Source organism: Phyllostomus discolor, chromosome 1 (assembly GCF_004126475.2).
Source record: "Phyllostomus discolor isolate MPI-MPIP mPhyDis1 chromosome 1, mPhyDis1.pri.v3, whole genome shotgun sequence".
In the NCBI taxonomy this organism is placed as follows: domain Eukaryota; kingdom Metazoa; phylum Chordata; class Mammalia; order Chiroptera; family Phyllostomidae; genus Phyllostomus; species Phyllostomus discolor.
Genome location: NC_040903.2, coordinates 49,269,286 through 49,292,937, shown reverse-complemented (window position 1 = coordinate 49,292,937; position 23,652 = coordinate 49,269,286). Strand labels below are relative to the sequence as shown.

Sequence of the window (23,652 nt, the reverse complement as noted above, 5' to 3'; positions counted from 1 at the left end):
TGTTCTCTTAATCTCTGAATGTACTAAATATCTCCATAACAGGTACTCAATAAATATTTGAATAAATAACCAGCCCATACCTTTATGAAACTGAAAAATAATGTTATCAACAAAACTTAACATCTAGCAGTAAGGAAATTGTAGCCCTGGGAATGACACATACCTTGGGCACAATCTTCACGTGAAATAGAATATTTTGGAAGGAGTGTCCATCACTGGCCTGCAAGACTGCAACATCAGATGTGCTCTCCAGGCCATTGTGAGCATAGTGGAGAAAGCCCCTGGAGAGTCCATCCAGCCGGAACTGATAGACAGGGGTTGCAGGGGACTGAAGTGTTTGAAGCAATTGGCCATGAAGTGGAGGATCCAGCACTTCCACTACCACATCCTGTGGATTGTCATCATCTCGGATGTCAAGCAGCTGGGTGGTGATGGTTCCCCTCTCTCCTCTGCTAATGTGGAGGGCCTCATTTCTCAGCACATAGGGGGGCTGTGGATTGAAGGGTAGGAGGAGAAAAGAAGCCACTTAGCAGAAAAAGAGAAGACAATCCAGTGGGCTAGATACCAGCTGTGTGCAATCTAATTGATATCCTGATGCTTTGTACAGAACTCCACATGTTCTCATGAAACTACTGCACATTAAAAGTATTTGTCAAAGGTATGTATGGTCAGTTATAGTAATCCCAGCAAATGAGGTTACTTCACATCTCTGGTTCTGGACATTTCTCAAGCCGCTTCGGTACTATAGTATTTATCAGAGGCAATCAAGGAGAGCTTCCTGCTTCTAAATCTTTGAAGCCTCTGTTGTCTTGATTTATCCTGTATGCCCTGCATTGTCACTGTGATTAGTTCAGTGTCAGGCAACCCAATCAGTTGTCTGCATCCAAGAGAGACTAATAAGACATATGGAATTTTTGCATGTGTGCTCCGAGCTGAGCACTTCATCCCAGGCCATGTTGCAGCATGCTGACTTGGAGTAAGAGGCTTTTGCATTCTGAATTTATGCTATTTCTGGTCCCTCCCAGTAATTTTCTTCAAGCTGTCTCATCTATATCTTGAAGGGACCCACCCCAGCTCCGGTTATAAAGCCTGATATGGTCAAGGTCTGAGTAAGGCAACCACCTGGTTAATACATGTGGCACTGCTAATATAGCAGAATTTAATATGTTTTCCTTAGGATTATCAGGTTTCCTCTCACCAACCTGAGTAAGCAGATAAAATGTTCTTTCATGAAGATAAAAGTTAATGAACCATAAGGGAAAAAATCTCACACACAAAAAATTAAGGCCAGAAGCCAAAAAAAATTATCTTAGTTTTTTTACATCATTTGAAGTTGAACCATCTAGGACTTTTCTCAGCACGTGCCTTCTTTAATCCAAAAGGTTGTTTTTTGTTTTTTAAATTAGCCTTTCTGGCCTTCTGGGAATTTCTATATCTATTAAAGTAATGCCTAACTAGTGCATCATTATAATAATCACATAACAGGAAACTAGATAATAACTACTTAGAATTCCCAAGTGAAAATTCCAAAGCTGTGATTCTACACATGGGAATGGAAGGCCCCTCGGATTCTAAAGGGAGAAGTCAGAGATGGTGGCAAAATCCATAAGTGGAGGAGATCAAATCAAACGCCCACATGAGAAAACCCCAGGGGGCCTGAAGACCATGTTGAAATATTGCAGAAACCTAAAGGAGCAAAAATAGTTAAAATCAACTTCTAAACTTCCTTTTTTGAAGTATTACAATGATAAAATTTTCTCATAAATAAAATAAAAGCGTCCCCTCACTATCTTCACACTTGATATTGGGAAAACAAACCAAAGTCAGGGAAGCACGGGAACTCACCACCTCAGGGAGAAAGCCACTCACTGATATCTACACTAGGCCTTTTATTCACCTGTTTGTAACTATATTAAACACACAAAAGGACAAAACAAAATTTCTGAGCTTAAGAATGGAAAAATATGTAAGCCAGTAAGTCCTAGGACTTGATGCCACCCTCTGACCCATATTTACAGAGATCGCATTTGAGCTACAATTAAAACAAAATTCATGCTCTTAGCCCAACCATGAGATCAAATTAATTTAGGGTCAATTTCTAATCATTCCTCAACTTCAGTCATCCCGAAAGTGAGAGCGCCATCAAGAAGGGTTGAGCTGGGCCCTCCGTACCATTTGGCAGCTACTTCTGGTTCAAGTCTATGTTATCCACAGTCCATAGTCTTTTCATTTTTGGACCAAAGATAGAAAAATATCAGTTCAAAAGCAATGACCTCATGTCCTTCCTTGAATCTTGACCAACACACTACTGGATATACTAAATATCCAGATAGAGATCTGGATATTTAGACAGCCTTGGCTCCCCATGATGATGTCCCATTCTCTTGCTGCTCACAACTTAAGAATGTATCTATCTTCCTACTCTCTTTACACATTTCAGCTTTTCAATCCCTCAAGCCCACTCAGAGCATCCACCACTGTATATATTCTGCACACATAAGTACAACTTGACAAAGGTGAGTGATGAGAACAGAAGAACCATCACGATGTTTTACAACATCTACCATGCTATCCTCAGACCAGTGCTTGGCTGATGACCACACTGGCACAACATTTAAGTAGATCCTCAATAAGATCCTCTAGCTGCTGCTGACTAAGATAAATGCAGTCTAGCTGCATGACAGATAGGCAAAAGTACCCGACATAATCCCACATCCAAGAGAGTTACATTTAGACAAAACAAACTCATTTATCTAAGAGTGAGGAAAGTGTTCAGAACTAGAACACCTCAAATTATTACAATGGGCTAGTTTCAGGATTCAGTACAGCAAAATAAGGCACCATAATGTAATTAATGGTCAAGAACACAGACTTTGTATTCTGATTTACTGAGCCGAAATCTTGGCTCTCTGTTGATTAGCTATACCACCATAGACAAGTTATTTAACCTCCTCCTGACTTAAGAGTCCTCATCTGTAAACTGGGGACAATAATACCTCATAGGGATGTCCTGAGGGTTATAGTACTATGGAGAGTACTATAGATGTATTAGTAATTGTTGTTGCGGTTGTTATTGCCTGCAAGCACTAAATAATTATTCCATCAGGAAACTGAGACAAGATTAAGTCACTTAATCATTCTTTATACAACTGCAAGAAAACTTGATTTGTGCATAAGAAATGGTAGGCATGTAAAATTATTAATAGCGTGGCATTTTTATTACCTGTGTAGAAAATGCTTGTATGTTGATCAGCTGTGGCTCAGAGAAGAACTGCTGGTCACTAATTTTCAGGGAAAAATAACCTTTCCTAAAAGAAGTCCCCCAAAAAGAAATGATAAATATAATCATTAAGTTAGTTTTTAGAAAGACAAGGACTAAAAATATTTTCAGGTTATGTGCATGGGAGAATTTGGATCAAACCACAGTAATGTAATATTCAGACCATAAACAAAAATGACCAGACAAAGATGAACTTACTGAGATTTCAATAAAACTATTGTGTTTTCTTAAATCTCATTATAACAGTTATGTAAACTTGTTTCCCCTATTTTTCTAAGTTGAATATATAAAAGGTTGAAAATCAGTTCTGGGGCCAAGAAGGGTTCCTAATATACCATAGGCTAATGGTAAAATTGAAGAATGAAAAAGGAGTTTTTCATAGTCTCTACAGTTCTCTTTTTTAAAATTTTATTTTATCTTAAAATAAAATTTAATTGTTGTGCAAGTACAGTTTTCTGTATTTTACTCTTATCCCAGCCCACCCTGCAGCCGTCCCCACCTCCCTCCCATTTCCGACCCCCCTAGTTTTTGTCCATGTGTCCTTTATACTTGTTCCGGTAAACCTTCCCCTTTTCCCCTGAAATTCCCTCCCTTCTCCCCTCTGGCCACTTGAGTCCCTCTTCCCTGTAAACCCTCTCCCCAAGCCCTATGCAATTCATGTGAGTGGGCCCCAAATACCAATGTTTGCAATGCATTTATTACATGGCTGTCTGTCCACCCCTTCCAGCCACACACATGCAACATCTAATGTGGACTTGATTATGGAAGGATGTCTGATTACTGACTTTTGGGAAGCCATAGTCTATAGTGTTGATGAGAATGTGGAGGAAGCCAGGTCAATGAAGCCTAAGTCAAGACCCAGAGACAAGACAAAGAATTGAGTCTTGCTTTCTGTTCCTGGTTCTGGCTTCCAGGCTTGCCCTTGAGCCCAGCTGCCCTCGGTGATTTTGAGATGTGCACCATACCTGCAATGTTACAACAAACCATACTATTTTCCTTAATCTAGCTTGAATTGACTTCCATTGCTTGCAACCAAAGACTCCTAATTAAGAAAACAAAATAAGGCTCACTCTTTGTTGTGGTTTTTACTTCCTATAAAAGAGTGTTGTTTCAGCAGCTTCATAGACCACTAGAAAGGAAGGTAGGAGTTGCCACCTTCAAAGCCAAACCAAGCACAGAACTCACAGTGGGCTGGTTAAGGTGTGATTAATGCATTATGAGAGGGTTTGAATTCTGGTCTATGATAGGGACCATTGTTTTCAAAGTTCTTTAAAAGGTATTCTAACTAACTATTGATACATGAAAGAATGCGGATAGATCTCAGAAGCATTATGGCAAAAGCCAGAAACACAAGATTATATACTGTATGATTCCATTCATAAGACATTTCAGAAAATGTAAAACTACAAGGGTAAGAAACTGATTGGTGGTTGCCAGGGACTGGGGAAGGTAGTGACTGTAAGTGGAATTCTAGGGGGTGATACAACTGTTTTATATCTTGAATGTACTGCAGTCTCAAAACTGTAAGACAGTATACATTTCTTATCACTCATAGAACAGTACACTTCAAAATAGGGAATTTCATTAAATGCAAACTGTACCTCAATAAATCTGATTTAAAAAAAATGTTTTCTTGTATTCCCTCCCATTTTATCTTTCTCTTCATTTTTTGACCCATTTAAATCCTGATTCTCTTCATCCCCACCTCCAGACTTCAAGAGAATTCAGCTGATGGGAGCAAGAGACATAGCATTTCCTTTTGGCATGAGTTTCTACCAGTTCTGTTTGTTTTACTATTCCTCTCATTCTCATTCTTCCTTTTATTTAAAATTTTAGATGAACAAATCCAATGTTAAATGAGTACCCTCCAAAAGTACTACAAATTCTCTAAAAAGTTATCATTCTTTGTCCACTTCGGTGTACAGAGCTGACTCTGTAAGGAAATAGATGGTGTGAGATTAAAAAGGTTAAGTAGACAAGAGGCTCCACTTTGGTTGTCTTTGAAGCTTTTTGTATTTCATACAGATTTCAATAGTGATCCCAAGACAAACAACTACAGGTGTGGGCGTGTGTGTGTGTGTTATAAACACTTAACTATACTTGAAACACAGTGAATGCAGGAGAGGGAGCGTGAGTTTGAAGAGTAACTCTATGGCATCAAACACTAGACCTTTAAGCTCCTTCTATAGCAATACTTTGCCCCTGCAAAGTGGAAGCATGCCCATTATTCCTACTATTAGTAAGAAGGCAGAAATCAGAGTGGCTGAAGTCATGGGCTATGCACTCAGACGGCCTTGGGTCAGAGTCTCAGCTCTGTGCTCATGGGGTGCCGCGGCCTTGGGCAAGATTACTTACACTCTCCAGGGCTCGGTTTCTCTATCTGGAGACTGAAAACATAAAGATACGGACTTCACATAAAGTGTTTAACACAGTGCCTGGCTCATTGGTAGCACTCCATGAGCATTACTTGCTCTTATTCCTATAAGATGTTTTGAAGTTATTGGCTCAGCAGCTCTGAACTGCAAATAGAGAAAATGCCACTTACCTTTCTCCCCACCTACATTCTAGCACAAACCTTAAAAAAAAATCTCAAATGTAGTGGTGACAGTAGAAAATAGTCACTGTTTCCTTATCACTAGGTATCCCTAGGTATCAGCTCCTTGTTTACAAATACAGTCTACTCCGAATTATCTGCACTAATGAAGCAGAGCAGGGTGAAGGATAATCCAACAGGCTAATCTTTGGGGTGCATTCTCTGATTTCTGTTTAGTAGATTTACTCTGCTAATTACATGGCTATATTTGCTCGGGTTAGTGTTCACATTTGATTGCATTCCTAAGCGTATGTCAGCTGGGGTAGGGACACAGCAGGAAGTGTGCTAGGCCTCAGAGGAAAACTGGATCAGGCTTAAAAATTAACCACAATTAATCCCAGAAAGTGGCTAATAAAAAGTTAACTGGGACTCTTCATTTCCTTCCAACTCTGAAACTCGAGGACCCATACGATACCTCAAGAAGTGTGTACTCCACCCTCTAGCCACTCCCTACTCTTAGTATATTGCGCTGATGTTGAAGGCACAGCTGCAGCATCTGGGTGTGTAACTAGTTTTCATTCTACTGGGCCAAAAAAATGGGTAATTGTACGAGGAACTTTCCTGTCACATCAGAGAATTACCCATAATTATGTGATAAAATGAAAATGCCTCTAACTAAAGCACACTCTGAGCAATTACAGCGAAATGACAGGCAGCTGAAAGTCTTTGGCATTTGTGGAGTATCGACCTTTCCCAGAAGAGAAGGGATAACTATTGAGAAAGGGGGAGGAGAAGGGGATGGGGCAAGGTGCAAGGCACTGGTAGAAAGGAGGCAGAAGGAAAACAACAGAACACGGAGTCACCTGGGTTTCTCTTTGCTGTGCACAAAACGCACTTTTTTCTCATTCACATCTTTCCAGCTGAAATGGCCAGCCTTGTCAAGCTGAACCTCCTTCCCATTCCTTGAGAGCACTAGCTGACCATTGGTGGGAGTGCTCACAACGTGAAACAGGAGGTCTTCGACCCTGCCATCCTGGTCTTGGACATTCAGGAGGGAAAAATCCAGTGGTGTCATTGAACCAATTGCAAGGGTGAGAGAACCATTCACATGAAGACCAGGAGTGTGAATTTTGCCTGGAAAACACATGAATCCAAAGGTCAGGTTTGGCGATTCATGAATCACCAAGTGCGTTGTGTGTGTTTTGAAAGAAATAGGCTTGTAATGTTCATTCAGAACTACAAAGATGAGACTCCAGGCTTTTGTATACCATAAGCTTCCTTCTAATCCATCGCTTCTCACCCTAGAGGCACAGGAAAATTGCATAGGATCTGAATTTATATGTTAAATTATAAAACTCCTAAAAGAAAGTAAGGAGTAAATCTTTGTGATTTTGAATCAGGCAATGCTTTCTTAGATATAATACAAAAGCACAAGTGACAAAAAATAGATCAATTAGACATCATTAAAATTAAAAAATTTTGTGCTTCAAAGGACACCAGCAAGGAAGTGAAAAGACAACCTGCAGAATGTGATAAAATATTTGCAAATAAGATATCCCTGAAAAGGAACTTCAATCCAGAATATAGAAAGAACTCTCCCAATGCAGCAAAAGGAAAGTAACCCAATTTTAAAATAGGCAACAATTTGAATAAACATTTCTCCAAAGAAGATATAAAAGGGCCAATAAGTACACAAAAAGGTGCCTGACATCATTAACAGTCAGGGAAATGTGAATTAAAACCACAAAGCTATACCACTTCACACCCACTAGGAACCACAATATAACCTGCTCCCGAGGATGCAGAGAAATTAGAACCCTCACATATCGCTGATAGAAATGTGAAATAGTGCAGCCACTTGAGAAAACAGGCTGGCAGTTCCCCAAATAATTAAATATGGAGCTACCATATGACCCACCCACTTCACTTTTAGGCATATACCCAAGATAATTGAAAACATATATCCGTATAAAAATGTGCACACAAATGTTCATAGCAGCATTATTCATACTAGCTAATAAATGAAAACAACCTAAATGTTCCTCAACTGATGAACAGATAAGCAAACTGTGGTATATCCACACAATGGAATATAATTTAAGCATAAAAAGAAATGACATACCGATTGATACCTGTTACAGCATGGAGGGACCTTGAAAACATTATACTGAGTGAAAGAAGCCAGACGTAAAAGGCCACATATCGTGTGACTCCATGTATGTGAAAGGCCTAGAACAGGCAAACTCATGGAGACAGAAAGCAGGTCAGTGGTTTCGAGTGGCCGTGGTGAGTGGGCAGTGGGCAGAGCCTCCCAATGCTTAGTGGATTTCTTTCTATGGTGAGCAAAGGTCCTGGGATTAGATAGTGATGACGGTTCCACACTTTGTGAATATACCAAAAACCAATGAACTGCATACCTCAGAGGTGAATTTTATGGTATGGAAATTATATTTTAATAATAATAATGGCAAAGAATCCCATAGGGATCTTTAAAACGATACTGATACTGAGGTTCCACCAGCAGGGATCCTGACTTACATGTTCCGGGTGGGACCTCGGTGACTTTACAAACTCCCTGGGTAACCCTAATGGGCCCCGGGGTTGAGAACCACAGTCCTTTGCTAAGACATCTGTCATGTCTGACCATCAGACCCACCAAGGGCAAGGAAAGAGGCAAGTGTGTAATACCAATGTTAGAACAATACTAGTTAATCTACAGTGAAGGATTATCAATGGTTTATATTCAGAATTCATGTGAAATATATATACTTTGTTTAAAAATTTTACAGTCTTTGTTCATAGGAAACATCTGATGGATGAATTAGGATTCCTGACCATTCTGTCTCCTGCACACTGTTTTGCCTGAGCTTGAATTGGTAGTGTTTCCTTCTACGTGTAGGTCGAACAGGACAGTTAGAAAATGCCAAGTTTCAGGAGGACTACTGCTACTGTAAGATTACTCTAGTGAAAGTGGAATTGATATTTGTACAGTGACTTGTACTATATCTCAAGAGGAGTAAGCTGATTTTCAAGTACTTGGGGTTTCCAGAAGGATATCAAGAAAATAAGCCAAAGATACTTTTTCTCATATGAAGTCTTGATATATTTAGACGTCAGACATACAGAGATGGAAAATACGACTGTTATTGATAAGAGTTACCCAAAAGCCAAGGAATGCTCAGCTGTATCAGCACTCCCAAGCTTTACTCACCTATAAAACTTTTGAGGTTCAAAATTAAGACTGAATGTAAATTTGCTTCTCTTTGTAGGGTAGGGTAAAATGTCTATTGATGTGCTGAACAAGACTAGCTCCATCCCTTTAACTTGTTATCTTATTCTTAATGGCAAACAGTGTGGCTTGCAATCCATTGCAATCTAATGGGGCAGGTTGCTCACACTATTCCTTATTTATCTATAATTTATCTCCAGCATGTACACAAAGGATGTACCATTGTGTAAGTAGCTCTACAAGTTTTTATAAATATAAATAAACTATATCTATACAAGGATACATGTAATTTCCTATAACATAGTTGTAGTTCAGGAACGTAAGTTTTATGTCAAATCTCTGATCTGATAGTTGAGTTTCAAGGCACAGAGTATTTCTTTTTCTCTTCTAAAAACTCTTAGAAGTTAAGTTTTCCAAATCTTTCATATCCTATAAAGAGTTTCTTGTTCCTAGCAGCACCAGGGTTTCCCCGCAGAGTAGGAATCCCACATTTCACATCACATGAGTCAACTGCATGTGCAAAGCCAGCCTTTGCATATAGAAATGGCAGGTGAATTTACCAACTATTGTGGAGAAGTACTTACCAGCACATGTTCCGTTAGGAGGGTGGGCAGAGAAGCCAGGAACACAGCTGGCAACACAAAGGCCGCTCTTCAGAAGGAACCCATGGTCGCAGTGGTGACACTGGTTTCTGTGGCTGCATTGAGAGCACCCCTGAGGGCAGGCTATGGAAGGCAGGACACGCCAAATGAGGCACGACAAAGGCACAGGCACCCAGCCGGGGCCACCAGCGGTAAAGAAGTGATGTGCAAGAGCACAAGCAACAACACGTGGTCCCCAACGGCAGTAAAAGAACATTCCAACAGCGTCCTGAAGACTTCCATAGAGAGCTGGTCTACCCTCGGAAGGAAAGTGAATAGGGAGGAGCCCTCGTGCTTTCCACACTGCAGTCTGAAAATGTTTCCCGTGAACGGGTTGTTTACAAAGTTAACCACACTGACTTGTAAGGGAGGCAGTTTACAGTGGTTAAGTTTAGAGTGGCCACTGGGTACTGTTCCTCCTCTACCATGTACCAGCTGCCAGACTTGGACAAGTTCCTTTGTCAATCTTTGGTGCAGTTTTCTTGTCTTAAAAATGGGAAAACTAATAGCACCTAATGCAAATGATTGTTGGGAGGACTCCATGTGTTCTAACGTGTCGTGACTAGAACAGTGCCCGGTCGCATTAGAACACTGACACATTAGAACACAAAAAGACTCAATCACACTAGAACTATCACTGCTACTCTTTTATTTATTATTGTTATTATTCTTATTATTACTATTATTTTAAATGCACGAGGAGAGCATCTATTTAAAGGACCATAGATTACTTCTTTGGGTCAAGTTAATAATCTATAAATTGAGTGTTCACTGCCTAATCTTTCTGCTTCCATAATTAAGATTCTGTTAGAGAGAAGCAGCACAGTGTAATTTAAAGGGCCCTGGAATAGAATAAAATGACTTGGGTTTAATATCTTATTTTATGTTGCCCTAGTTAATACTCTTAAGCCTCTGTTTTTTTCACTTGTAAAACAGGATTCATAGTGCCTTCCATATTTTACCAGGCCATTGTGAATATTAAATGATATAATACAGATGGAAGAAATTTGGTGAAATATAAAATGCTATGCCTGGGTAGTGGCATCACTATTAAATGTCAGGTATTCATTAAAGTGGGGCAAACAGTACCAAGTTTTGATAGAAATGAGGAAAACACACTAAGGAAACTCTCCTGAATAACTCAGTGGACAAGGTGATTAAGACTTGGGGCTTAACTTCAGTTTTATAACAAAAGGTCAATGTATCACTAAGTATCCCCAGAAATCCTACTCTTCAAGGATATTGCAGCAACATCAGGGTCACTAGTTATTCAGTCTACACACTGAAAATTCTGTGCTCGTATCCATAGGGTTGCTCCATGTTTAGTGGGTACTACACCTTTGTTCAATATAAACTTTACATTCCATAAAATATTGGCTTCATTTCCATAAAGACCATTAGGAACAATATTGATTTTGTGCAAGAGAATTACTGGCCTGCCGGCCTGTATTCTATTTAACCAGCAATTGGCAGAGTGCATGGGAAGTCATCATTTACTTAGGCCAAGCGCCCTGGGGTTTCATGCTACCTCTAATTCCCATTCTCCTTGGTGACCTGAAGACCAGCACACCTGAATTGCTTGCTGCCTTTACTTTTTTCCAGAGAACTCAGCATGGTTTCCAAGTTACCTGTGCATTTGCGATTTTCATGATCTGCAAAGTATCCCTTCCCACATTCCTGGACGCAATGGGCTTCCAGGAGGAGAAATGGCTCCTCACAGCGGGTGCACTCATGGGGCCCTTGGCACTGGAGACAGTGGCTGTCACAGCCTGAAAGACAGAAGTCCCATCAACAGGAACATGCATGGCTTTCCCAGGGGCCCCTGGTCCTCATGGTGTGGCAGTGTTAGACAGTATTGAACAATATAAACTGGTATGCTAGGCAAAGCAGCAGACTAGGAGTCAAGGAGCCAGGCTTCCGGTTGTGACTGTTGTGCCTACCAGCTGGATGACAGAACTAGATACTCCACTTCTCTGAGCCTCAGTGTTCTCTCCTATGAAATGGGAGTAGACGTACTGCCCCACCCAGCTCCCTGGATGAAGATCAAATTACATCATGGCAAATACTAGGCAAACTAGAAATGAACAGATATCAGCCATTCTCATTATTCTTAACTAGTCTTTGGCTCTCTGTGACTGCTTTTGCTGAAATGTCTATCTTTTTCTGACTCATCCAGTTAATTATCCAAGTCTCCCCAGAATGCTCCCAAGAATGTTGTGTGTGTACTTTGGGTGGGCATTTCAGAGTCTGGGGATCTTGTGGTGTTAAATTGAGGCAGAAGGGGTCACTGAGACAAAAAAGTCAATGGTGAGATAGAAGGTGTGTGGAGGGTTGTGAGAAGTAGATGGTAAAGTCACGTGGTTGTTCCATGTGCTCAAGTGACCAGAGTACACAGCCATTTCCACTCAGAGCACACAGGCCTGCTCAACGTTGAAGGAAATCCAGAAGCAATGGTCCAAACATACCTGTTTCTGTGCCCATATACCCCCAATATTCCGAAACTACCCTCAAATTTTAGGAAATGTTATATTTGGGCATGGGAGGGGAAAAAAGAGATTTTCATTATACTAAAGAAAAGTTCCTTAGGAAAGAAACCAGAAATTAGATGAAAGGCCAGAATGAAAACTTGCCACAGGCTCTTTCTCAGAAGAGTAAACTCAGAGGAGGCTAGTGCTTGGCTGAGCACAGAGCTGGGGCTCCGGGCACTTACTCTTGCAGAGGCCGGAGTCCCGGTAAAATGTTGGCGCACACTGTTCCACACAGGCCCCGTCCTGGAGAACATAGCCGTCCATGCACTGCAGGCAGTCTGTCCGCAGAGGCCCGTCACACGCACTGCAACTCCAGTCACACTCTGCAAAGAAAGCTCACGTTAGATCGGCTTCCTAAATTATAAGGATGCTGCCTGCAGCTGCGAGGAGGGAAATGAGGACAACATAAGAGATGTCAGATAAGTAGGCTCTCCTTGTACAGTCTGAAAGCCTCTCTGAAGTTTAGTGTTTCCTAATTATGTTAGACATGAGCATGTATGGATCGCTCCAGGCTCCTGCAGAGCCCGCTTGTCAGCGGGGCTGCTGAGGAGCCAGATCTACTCGACCTTATTCCATGGGCCCTGAGTTCTTTATCCCTGAGCCACACATCTTCATGCAAAGCCTGCCACAGGGCGTGGCCATGTGCTCCACACACCTAATCTGGACCTCCTCCAAATGCTTGAGAGGAAAAGGATGCCAGAGTGTCAACTAAGATGTATGTGCTGCCTCCATTGAGACCAGCCACGTGACTCTCTGCTTCTCAAAACCCAGGTGCTGACTAACGGGACAGACAGAACCAGAAATGGTAGAATTAAACAGGGCAAAAGGAAACTGTCCAGAAATAAAGGGCTTACTAAAATAACAGAAGAGCTCACGTAGGGGAGAAGAACTGACTCATTTATATGTTCGTTCACTTGACAAGCACCTATAGGATACACAGCAGGAACGAGAGTATAAAGTGATACATGCAGGCCCTGCCCTCAAGGAGCTAATATTCTAGTGGGTTCCAGCCATAGATGTGCACCCAGATGGTCCAGTGGGATTGTTTGACACACAGGTGATCAGGCTCAACATCAAAACTACAGCCAATCTCAGGGGCTGGGTACAGAGAAAAACATGTTGCTGCTACTGTGTTTTTGCTGTGATTATTGTAGTTGTTGTTGCCATTGTTTGTAATGGCCCTGGCAGTTGGTATGCAGTCAGAAAACTCATGTTTGGAAACCATGTTCTAGCTGATAAGGTATGTCCTTTGTGCGTGGAAGAAGGGACAACATGGCATGGTCCAGCACTTGGATTTTGAAGTCAGGTAAGTCTGTATGCGAGTCACGGCTATGCCACTTTGTATTTGCACATTGCACACAGCTTCTTTAGACTGTTTAAGCCTCAGTTTCTGTATCTGTAAAGCAGGAATGAGAGTAGTACCTTTTATATAAGGCTGCTGTGAGGATTGAATGAGATGATGAATGTAAAGAACTCAGCACAGTGCTCGACACATAGCAACAGCTTCATAAATATTTGCTGAACTGTTTATCTTGGAGAACTATCTCCACTGGGCACTGCCTCACCCCACCTTCCCCGCCTGCTAAGAAGCTGGGGAAACCTTTCATTAGTCACTTTTCTCTCTTCCTCGATGCAATATTTCTAAGTCCCAAGGAAGCAGGTAAATGTGCAAGACAGTACATGTGCTTCCACGAAGATTTATAAAGTTAATCTCACTCATTTATTCGGCTGAATCAGTCCTGAGGGAAAATGACTAACACAGAGCCTTGGAAACTGCCAGTATGGTTATGAAATCATTTACAGCAGGGAGGATTTGTGATAATCTTGTTTTTCACCACAAACTAACGACCACTGGTTAGGAGGGAAAAAAGATACCAAAGCTTCTGTGGTCTGTAGCACAGCAGACCACCTAAGTTGACAACCCAGTAGAATTTCTCGGAATGGAAAGTGTGTGATATTGCAAAGGCTTAAAGCATCCCGAGTTTACATGAAAGATGATTGCCCTCCATACTGAGCCCTAGCTTCTCTGGCAGAACTGGAGCTAGAGAGGGAAATGTAGAATGGGTGAGCGGAGAAGGGAAATAGAGGGGAGCAAGAAAAATCCATTCTTCAGCTCTGCCGCTCCTCTGGCAGAACACTGGCATTCAAAGAGCAAAAGCCTCTAGTATTCCAACCACTGGAGAACAGAGAGAAAGGCAATTGGTTTTTGTAAGTATGAATTCCTTGAGAACAAGGACTATGTCTTCAGTCACTTCAATATGTTAAGCAGGGATCAGCAAATCAGATACAAGTCCTGTCCTCATTAGGCGTGGAGTCTAGCAATCTCGAGTTGTAAATGCAAGTGCCTACAGGACCGAGAGAGGTCATGTAAATCCCTGGGTAGGCCTGGTGTGATGCAAAAGGCAAAAGTGGGGATGGTGGGGACATGCAGAGATCATGCTCCATCCAACAGAGACAACAGCTACTCATCTCCAACCTATTGCATTCTGGGCATACAAATCCAATTTTGCCAGAACTTCTGAATTTTCAAAAGAAATTGAAGATCTCACTTTTTGTATGTGAGGTTTTCTGATCTCTAAAAGGCAAATATTAAACATTTTAAAACACTGAAATATTTGGCCCACCAAATATAACCTGAGGGTTTCTAGTTTGTCACCCCTGGCCTAGTTACCAATACCTTGCACAATGTATGGCACATAGTAGGTGCTCAAAAATATTTGTTTAACAAATACATTTTTTCACCTTCCTAATCAAACTTCTAATGAATGAATGCATGCATGCATACATACATACGTATGTAGAGACTTCTTGCTGTTATCAGAGAATGTGTAAACTTATGATGAGGGTTTTCCCCATGTAGAGGATTGAACATCTACAGTAAACGGGGCATTACTGAGTAAAAAAATGTTGTATGATTCAGGAAGAGCTTTACCTTTGCACACCTTGGTGGAGAGGTCCAGATAGTACTGTGGGGCACAGCTCTCAAGCTGACATTTCCCAGAGAGCAGGACCTTGTTTGGATCTTGGCAGGAGGTACAGCTGGCCGGTGAATCACAGCTTCTGCAGTGTGTGCCGCATGCTGAGCAGATAGGAAGAGGAAATGACCACCAGATGATTATAATTGCAAATACTAGAGCACTGATCAAACCCAGACAGATGCTGTGAAGGAACGAAGCCACACTCCAACCTGTTCTTTAATTATGGCTCATAGCCCTCCCCTGTGATCAGCAGGAACAGAAAATGTTCGTCTTGCTTTCCAAAATAAAAAAAGGTAATATTATTTTCCAGAGGAGATAAATTATAAACTCAAGAATGAAAATCCCACATCTAAATTGCCTTGCAATTCAGTAACAGAATTTATACTTAGTCCCAGACCTCTGAAATGACAGTCAGTAGTTTTATTTGAACCTTACATCTTAAGGAAGCAAGCCCCCTATAGTCTGAGGCATGGACTCAGATTTCATGTGATGCCAAGATTAAAATTAGGCACCAACTTTGTTATGGAGCTCAGGAAATATATTTTAAGATACAAAGGACTTTAAGATGATCTGGCTTATTGATGTGCCCAGTTGTGATTCTCAGTGGCCACTTACTTATTCAAGCAGTCATGAATGATCCCCAAAGCTGGTCATACTTTCACCTTCCTCAATTCAGCAACTGGCATTTCTCCATCTACTCCTCTGTTCATGCTGGAGACCTGGGAGTCTATTTTGACCACCTCCCCGCCCTTTTTCTCACTCCCAATCACTCACTGGATCTTTTTAATCGAACTCTCCTATATAATCCTCAGAATTTTTTGCTTTTCTCCATATCCACGAATGCCACCAATACATCCAAGCCATCATCATCTCCTACTGGCCTACTACCATAGACTCCTAATGAGTTCCTCAAATCGAATCTGACCCCTTGCAATCTATTTTCCATGTTTCCACCAGAGTGATATTTTTTATTCATACTGTTCAGGCTTCAGAGGTCAATTTCATCTATGAACTCATATTTTTCTTGAATCCTGGAAAATTTCCAGCTTTCATTTATGCAAATACTGCTCCTCCATCATTCCCTTTATCCTTTTTACCCAGAAATCTTAACACACATATTTGGGTCCTCTCAGTATAGTCTCCAAGCCTCTTGTCTTTCACTCATGTTCATTTTTGAGTTTCCCCTTCAGAAAGGCCTTCCCTGACTCTTCAGTCTAGGATAGATCTCCCAGTTACTGCTTTTATAGCACTCTATACATTTCTTTCATGCCATACACAACCATTTTCATTTAAGTGATTATTTAACATCTGTATCCTCTAAGCTGTAAGCTTCATGAAAGCTAAGACCAGGTTTGTTTTGTTCCCTGCAATAATCCCAGCATCTAGCTGGTTATCTATCATTTTGTAGGTGTTCAGTAAACACTCGTTACACAAATGAAAGAAGCCAGATATTTTAATTATATATACTCAAACACCAGCATCTCCCTTCATTCTGAGATTTTCTCTAAATATAGGTCAGAGGAAAAGTCTGGTGATCGGGAGAGTTTTAGATCTATGGGATATCAAAGCAGGAGGCACAAGACAGGAAAATTACCTCTCTAAAGTAGAAAGAAAGAAAACCCTCTTGTTTTACCAAGGCCATTGGCATAACATGTTTATTAGAGTATGCAGATTTGTAATTAAAGATCCCAGGAAAATTCTAGATAGGAGTTTCAGATAATTTGGGAATAATTAGAAAAAAATATTTTAAGTGTTGGAAACTTATATGCCACTAAATTTTATCCATTTTTAACCAGGATTTCTACACATGGTGTACCAATTTTGGCCAAGTGTTTGATGACAGTCCCAAACATGAGCGGGTCTGGTAGTTGCAGGTGGTTTTGAAGATGGTTGAAATGCATACTCAAGAAGTGATCAGTGAATCTTTGTTACTGGTAAAAAAAATGTCTCAGAGTCTAATGATCAAGTCTTACATTTTTCCTTGATCAATATTTGTATTAATAACTTTAATGAAAACAAAGAAGTCATGCTAATGACATTTAAATATGCCATATGCTGATGACATTTAAATATGCTATATATATATCTCTGCAGGAAACACACTAGTTAAGTTTCACCAGCTGAAAGAATAAGGACTCAAACTTATTTTAGCCAGTTGAAGCAATATGCTAAAAGTAATCAGATGAAATAAGCAAAATTGTTAAGTCCTGCATTTATGTTCCATAACAAATTACACAAATAGAGGGTACCAAAGACCTAGATAGCAATTCCCATAAAAAGGATCTGAAAATTTTAGTTGATTAAAAGCTTACTAAAAGTGTTATAAGGTTACTAAACAAATGAATGCAATCTTAAGCTGCAGAGACTCCGTGTAAACTAAATGTCAGCGTAACCCCTGCTTGACGTGGAGCTGCAAAACCCGGTCCCAATGCTAGTTCTCTGGCCAGGGTCACAGGCAGTGCACAGCCTAGCATCCTGGAGTTTATTTCCTCAGGCTTTGGCCTGTCTCCAGGTTCCTGAATCTTTTTTTTTTTCAGTCTTTCATTTCTTCTTGGCACCTCAGTGTAAAACTCAGCCCCTTCACTGAGAAGTGGATTTACTTTGATCATCTCGAAACATTAAGAGAATTTGGAGGGATGCAATAATGCCACACTGAGAAGCCTGGGCCTCCCACCATTTCTATCTGAACCAGTCTTCCTCTCTCACCTAACCCCTCCCCCTTCTCCAGGGCAATCCGCAAATGACCTTGCCTTGCTCAGAGCAATTCTGCATGTACCAAAGCCCCTGCCTTAGGTTCTCAGCTTCCCTCTTCAGAGGATTGTGGGTAAGGTACATTTTCTCCACCCTGTGATATCCAGACCATACAAAGTATCAGTCCTGTTGCAGTTATGTTGGTATGACCACATCTGGAGTAGCAGGTGCAGGTCTCCAACCCCATGGGAAGTGGACAGAGAAGAAGGAGATGAGGGGACCAAAAACCAGCAATGGAAACAGGGACACTGTTTGAACATCATTCGAGGAGGAAGGGACCTCACAGCTTGTAAAGTCCATTTTCCTTCTTAAATAGGCTTGTTTTCTACTGCAGCTCTGAGAGATGGCCATCCATTTCTGTTTAAGTATGCCATTAGCTTCAGTTCTGCCTGGAGCAGAGAAGTCCAAGTGGAAGACAGCACTGAATTTCAAACCGTTAAAGGTAATCATGTGAATGAGGGAGGACATTTATTCTATACTGCTATGGCAGCAGAGCAGTGGGGGCGGGTAGTTCTAGGGCCAATGAGAAAAAACTGTCAAGCAACTAAACAACTGCCACCCCCCAAATATGGACCCAGCTTCCATCCTCATCTGTAAAAGTCAGTGAGGGTGCACGGCTGGGTTGGGTAGCCCTGGAGTCCTCCTCTTACTCTACAGCACTATGGTTTCAAGTACTGAGAACCTCATTAATCATCTCTTTTTTTTTTTTAAAGAGTTACCATCTTAGTTGGTCATCCTTAAATTTTAGAGCTCAGTGAATAATTTCTAAGGGTTTCCTTAACCAGAATCCCAACAGCTCTTCAGCTCCGGTTATTAATGCCTCTCCTTAATACTGACTGTATTTCCTTAAGAGTTCTTGGATGCACACTTTCTAAAATTGTCAGGCCTATAATCATCTATAATGATGAGCATTATAAAGGGACATTGTTGATTTTTTTTTTTTACGTACTAGAAATTCAGATACCCCAACTTAGGGGCATGCTTTAGTCAATCTTAGAAAGAATGAAACTTAAGTTTAAACTAAAAACAAAGGTTAGGAGATTCATAATTTAATGGAAATAGACTATAAAATCCCATTATAGCAAAGGCATTTGTGTAGAGATTCTCCTGTACCACACAAAAGCTTCCCAGAAGAAAAATATTTTAATGCAACATATTTTTGTCACCTGTACTGTGCATAAAACATTCTATTTTTCCTTTTTATGGTACCCAGTTTCTTTTTATTGGAGCAATACTGGTTAACAAAATTATACAGGCTTCAGGTGCACAGTTCTACAACACATCATCTGTACACTGTATTGTGTGTTGACCACACCAAGTCAAGTCTCTGTCCATTACCTTTGATTTCTATTATACCTTCCTTCACCTCCCCACCCCAGCAATCACCAAACTTGTCCCTGTCCATGAGGTTTTCTCTTCTTTTTCATTTTTGCTTAATCCCTGCATTCTCTTCACACAGACCCCCACCTATGGAGAAAGCTGTCAGCCTGCTCTCAGTCTATGAGTCTGTCTTGATTTTGCTTGTTGGTTCAGTTTGTTCATTAGATTCCACATACGAATGAAATCACATGGGGCTTGTCATTCTCTGATTGGGTTACTTCACTTAGCGTAATGCTCTTCAGGTCCATCCATGCTGTCGCAAAGGGTAAGATTGCCTTCATTTTTATAACTGAGCAGTATTCCATTGTGTAAATGTACCACAGATTTTTTAAGAGTCATCTACAGATAGGTACCTGGGCAGCTTCCAAATCTTGGTTATTGTAAATAACAATGCAATAAACATAAGGGTGAGTATATATTTTCAAATTAGTGTTTCAGGTTTCTTTAGATATATTCCCAGAGGTGGAATCACTGGGTCATAAGGCAGCTCCATTTTTAATTTTTTGAGGTAACTGCAAACTGCTTTCCACAGTGGCTGCACCAGTCTGCATTCTCACCAAGAGTGCACAAGGGAACTCTTTTCTCCACACCCTCACCAGCACTTGTTGCTCATTCATTTATTGATGATAACCCTTCTGACAGCTGAGAGGTGAGATTTGATTGTGGTTTTAATTTGCATTTCTCTGATGATTAGTGACCTTGAGCATCTTTTCATATGTCTATTGGTCATTTGTATGTCCTCCTTGGAGAAGTGTTTATTCAGGTCCTTTGTGCATTTTTTAATTGTTTTTTTTTGGTGTTAATAGCTCTTTATAAATTTTGGATATTAACCCCTTATCAGATGTATCATTAGTGAATATGTTCACCCATGCAGTGGATTGTCTTTTCACTTTGTTGACAGTTTCCTTTGCTGTGCAAAAATGTTTTAGTCTGATGTAGTTCCATTTGTTTTTCTTTTGTTTCCCTTGTCTCAGAAAACACATCAGAAAAAATATTAGTATAAGAAAAATCCAAGAATTTATTGCCTATGTTTTCTTCTAGGAGTTTTATGGTTTCAAGTCTTACATTTAAGTCTTTAATCCATTTTGAGTTTATTCTTGTGTATGGTATAAGAAGGTGATCTAATTTCACTTTTTGCATGCATGTGGTCCAATTTTCCCAATACCACTTAATGACTAGACTATCTTTATCTCATTGTATGTTCTTGCCTTCTTTGTTGAATATTAATTGACCATAAAGGTATGGGTTTATTTCTGGGCTCTCTGTTCTGTTTTATTGATCTATATGTCTGTTTTTATGCCAGTACCAGGCTGTTTGATTACTATGCCTTGTAGTATAGTTTGATATCAGGTAGCATGATTTCTCCAACTTTGTTCTTCTTTCTCATGATCATGGTTATTATTTGGGTCTTTTGTGGGTCCATATAAATTTCTAGAATATTTCTTCTAGTTCTGTGAAATACGCCATTGGTGTCTTGATAGAAATTGTGTTGAACCTATAAGTTGCTTTGGGTAGTATGGACATTCTAATGATGTTAATTCTCCCTACCCATGAATACAATATATGCTTCCATTTATATGTATCTTGTAAATTGTTTTCTTCAGTGTCTTATAATTTTCCAAGAACAGGTCTTTTATGATTTTGCTTAAATTTATAATTTGGGTTTTTTTTAATGTTTATTGATTTTAGAGAGAAACATCAATATGAGAGAAAGACACCAATTGGTTGCCTCCCACATGTGCTTCAACTTGGGGATCAAACCCATGAACTAGATATGTGCCTTGGGCAGGAATTGAACCACCAAATTTTTGGTGTATGGGATGATGTTCTAACCAACTGAGCCACACTGGCCAAGGCAATATTTTATTCTTTTTTGAAGGAATTGTGAATGGGACTATTTTCTTAGTTCCCCTTTCTGATAGTTCATTATTGGTGTATAAAAATGCAACTGACTTCTAGATATTTACTTAGCATCCTGCTATATTACTGAATTAATTTATCAGTTCTGGTAGTTTTTTGGTGGAATTTTTAGGGTTCTCTTCATGTCATATGAAAAACAATGACAGTTTCACTTCTTCCTTTCCAGTTTGGATGATTTGAATTCCTTCTTCCTGTCTGATTGCTGTGTCTAGGACTTACAGTACTATGGTGAGTAAACATGGTGCAAGTGAACATCCGTCTTACTTCCAATCTTAAGGGAAACACTTGTAGTTTTTGCCCATTGATTATGATGTTGGTTGTGTGTTTGTCATATATGGCCTTTATTACACTGAGGTACATTCCCTCTATTCCTATTTTGTTGAGAGTTTGTATCATAAATGGGTGCTGGACTGATCAATGCTTTTTCTGCATCTATTGATATGATCATATGATTTTTCTCTTTTTATGTTAGTTATGTGGTATATCATGTTTTTTTCTTCTTCTTCTTTTCTTTTTTTAATATATTTTATTGATTATGCTATTACAGCTGTCCCATTTCCCCCTTCTCTCCCCTCCACCCTGTACCCCCCTCCCACCCACATTTCCCCCTTTAGTTCATGTCCATGTGTCATACTTATGAGTTCTTTAGTTTCTACATTTCCCGTACTATTCTTGCCCTCCCCCTATCTATTTTCAACCTACATTCTATGCTACTTATTCTCTATACCTTTTCCCCCTCTCTCCTCCTCCCACCCCCCTGCTGCTAACCCTCCATGTGTCCTCCATTTCTGTAGTTCTGTTCCTGTTCTAATTGTTTACTTAGTTTCTTTTGGTTTTGCTTTAGGTGTGGTTGTTAATATTTGTGAGTTTGCTGTCCTTTTACTATACATGTCTTTTCTTTATCTTCTTTTCTTAGATAAGTCTCTTTAGCATTTCATAAAATAAGGGCTTGGTGATGATGAACTCCTTTAACTTGACCTTATCTGAGAAGCATTTTATCTGTCCTTCCATTCTAAATGAGAGCTTTGCTGGATAGAGCAATCTGGGATGTAGGTCGTTGTCTTTCATGACTTGGAATATTTCTTTCCAGCCCCTTCTTGACTGTAAGGTCTCTTTGGAGAAATCAGCTGACAGTCTGATGGGAACTCCTTTGTAGGTTACTGTCCCCTTACCTCTTGCTGCTTCTAGGATTCTCTCCTTCGTTTTTACCTTGGCTAATGTAATTGTGATGTGCCTTGCTGTGTTTCTTCTTGGGTCCAACTTCTTTGGGGCTCTCTGAGCTTCTTGGATTTCTTGGAAGACTGTTCTCTTTGCCAGATTGGGGAAGTTCTCCTTTATTATTTGTTCAAATACGTGCTCAATCTGTTGCTTTTCCCCTTCTGATTCTGGTACCCCTATAATTCGGATATTGGAACGTTTAAAGGTGTCTTGGATGCTCTTAATCTTTTCCTCAATTTTTTGAATTCTTATTTCATCATGCTTTCCTGCTTGGTTGATTCTATCTTCCTTCTGGTCCACTGTATTATTTTGAGACTCAGATTCCTTCCTTTCACTATTGGCTCTCCTCCGCGTGTCTTCCTGCATCTGTTTTATGGTAATCTGCATTCTTTCATCTAAATTTCGTCCAAAATCCACCAGTTCCGTGAGCTTTCTGATCACCAGTGTTTTGAACTGCGCATCTGATAGATTGGCTAATTCTTGGTCGCTCAAAAGGATGAGTCCTGGAGGACTGATCTGCTCTGTTGAAAACATATTTTGTTTTTTTTTTCCCCTGTCTCTCCCCTTTTTTTTTCCGGTCTGGTTGCTCTTGTTAGGGTGGGGGTCGGAGCCTTAGGTGCTCACTGGGGCTGGGCACCCCAGTCACTAGATTGTGACGTTATATGTGGGGGCGGGGCGGGGCGGGAGAAAACAATGGCGGTAGTTCCGTTCTCCTGGACTCAGACCCTTGTCTGGGCCTCCGGGCCGCAAGTTCTGCCCTGGTCCACAATCGCCACCCCTCTGGGTCTGCCAGCCGCAGCTTGCGTACTCAGGGATCACCGCTGCATTCTTGCGCCGGATGGCTTTTGCGTCGAGTTCGCGCCAAACCTTCCCCCGACCTCTGCGCACCGCTGACCCGAGCCAGCCCCACGCCCGCTGGCTCGTCTTCTCCTACCAGTCCGGATGGACGCGTCTACTTCAACTTCTTGGCTGCCCGACTTCCATTCAGATAAATCCTCTGCCGGATCTGGGTGTTATTCTGACTGTAAATTATTGTTGTAAATTATTGTTGTTCTAATCTTGGTTGTGCGAGGAGGTACGGTGCATCCACCTATTCCTCCATCTTGCTGGAAGTCAGGGTATATCATGTTTATTGATTTGTTAATGTTGTACCAACCTCGCATCCCCAGAATAAATACTACTTGATCATGGTGT

General features: G+C 40.6%; 1 protein-coding gene across 3 annotated transcripts in view; it reads right to left on the bottom strand.

Moving 5' to 3' along the window:
• The window catches only part of FRAS1 (Fraser extracellular matrix complex subunit 1), a 423,042-nt gene that overhangs the window by 136,056 nt on the left and 263,334 nt on the right, over positions 1–23,652 (bottom strand). For all 3 annotated transcript variants that reach the window (XM_036022554.1, XM_036022552.1, XM_028505680.2), the window contains exons 23-29: positions 15,144–15,290; positions 12,394–12,534; positions 11,312–11,452; positions 9,627–9,767; positions 6,677–6,947; positions 3,224–3,308; positions 164–490 (exon numbers count right to left, since the gene is read on the bottom strand). In XM_036022554.1, coding sequence (XP_035878447.1) covers positions 164–490; positions 3,224–3,308; positions 6,677–6,947; positions 9,627–9,767; positions 11,312–11,452; positions 12,394–12,534; positions 15,144–15,290 — 1,253 coding nt within the window. The remainder of the gene's footprint in view (positions 1–163; positions 491–3,223; positions 3,309–6,676; positions 6,948–9,626; positions 9,768–11,311; positions 11,453–12,393; positions 12,535–15,143; positions 15,291–23,652) is intronic.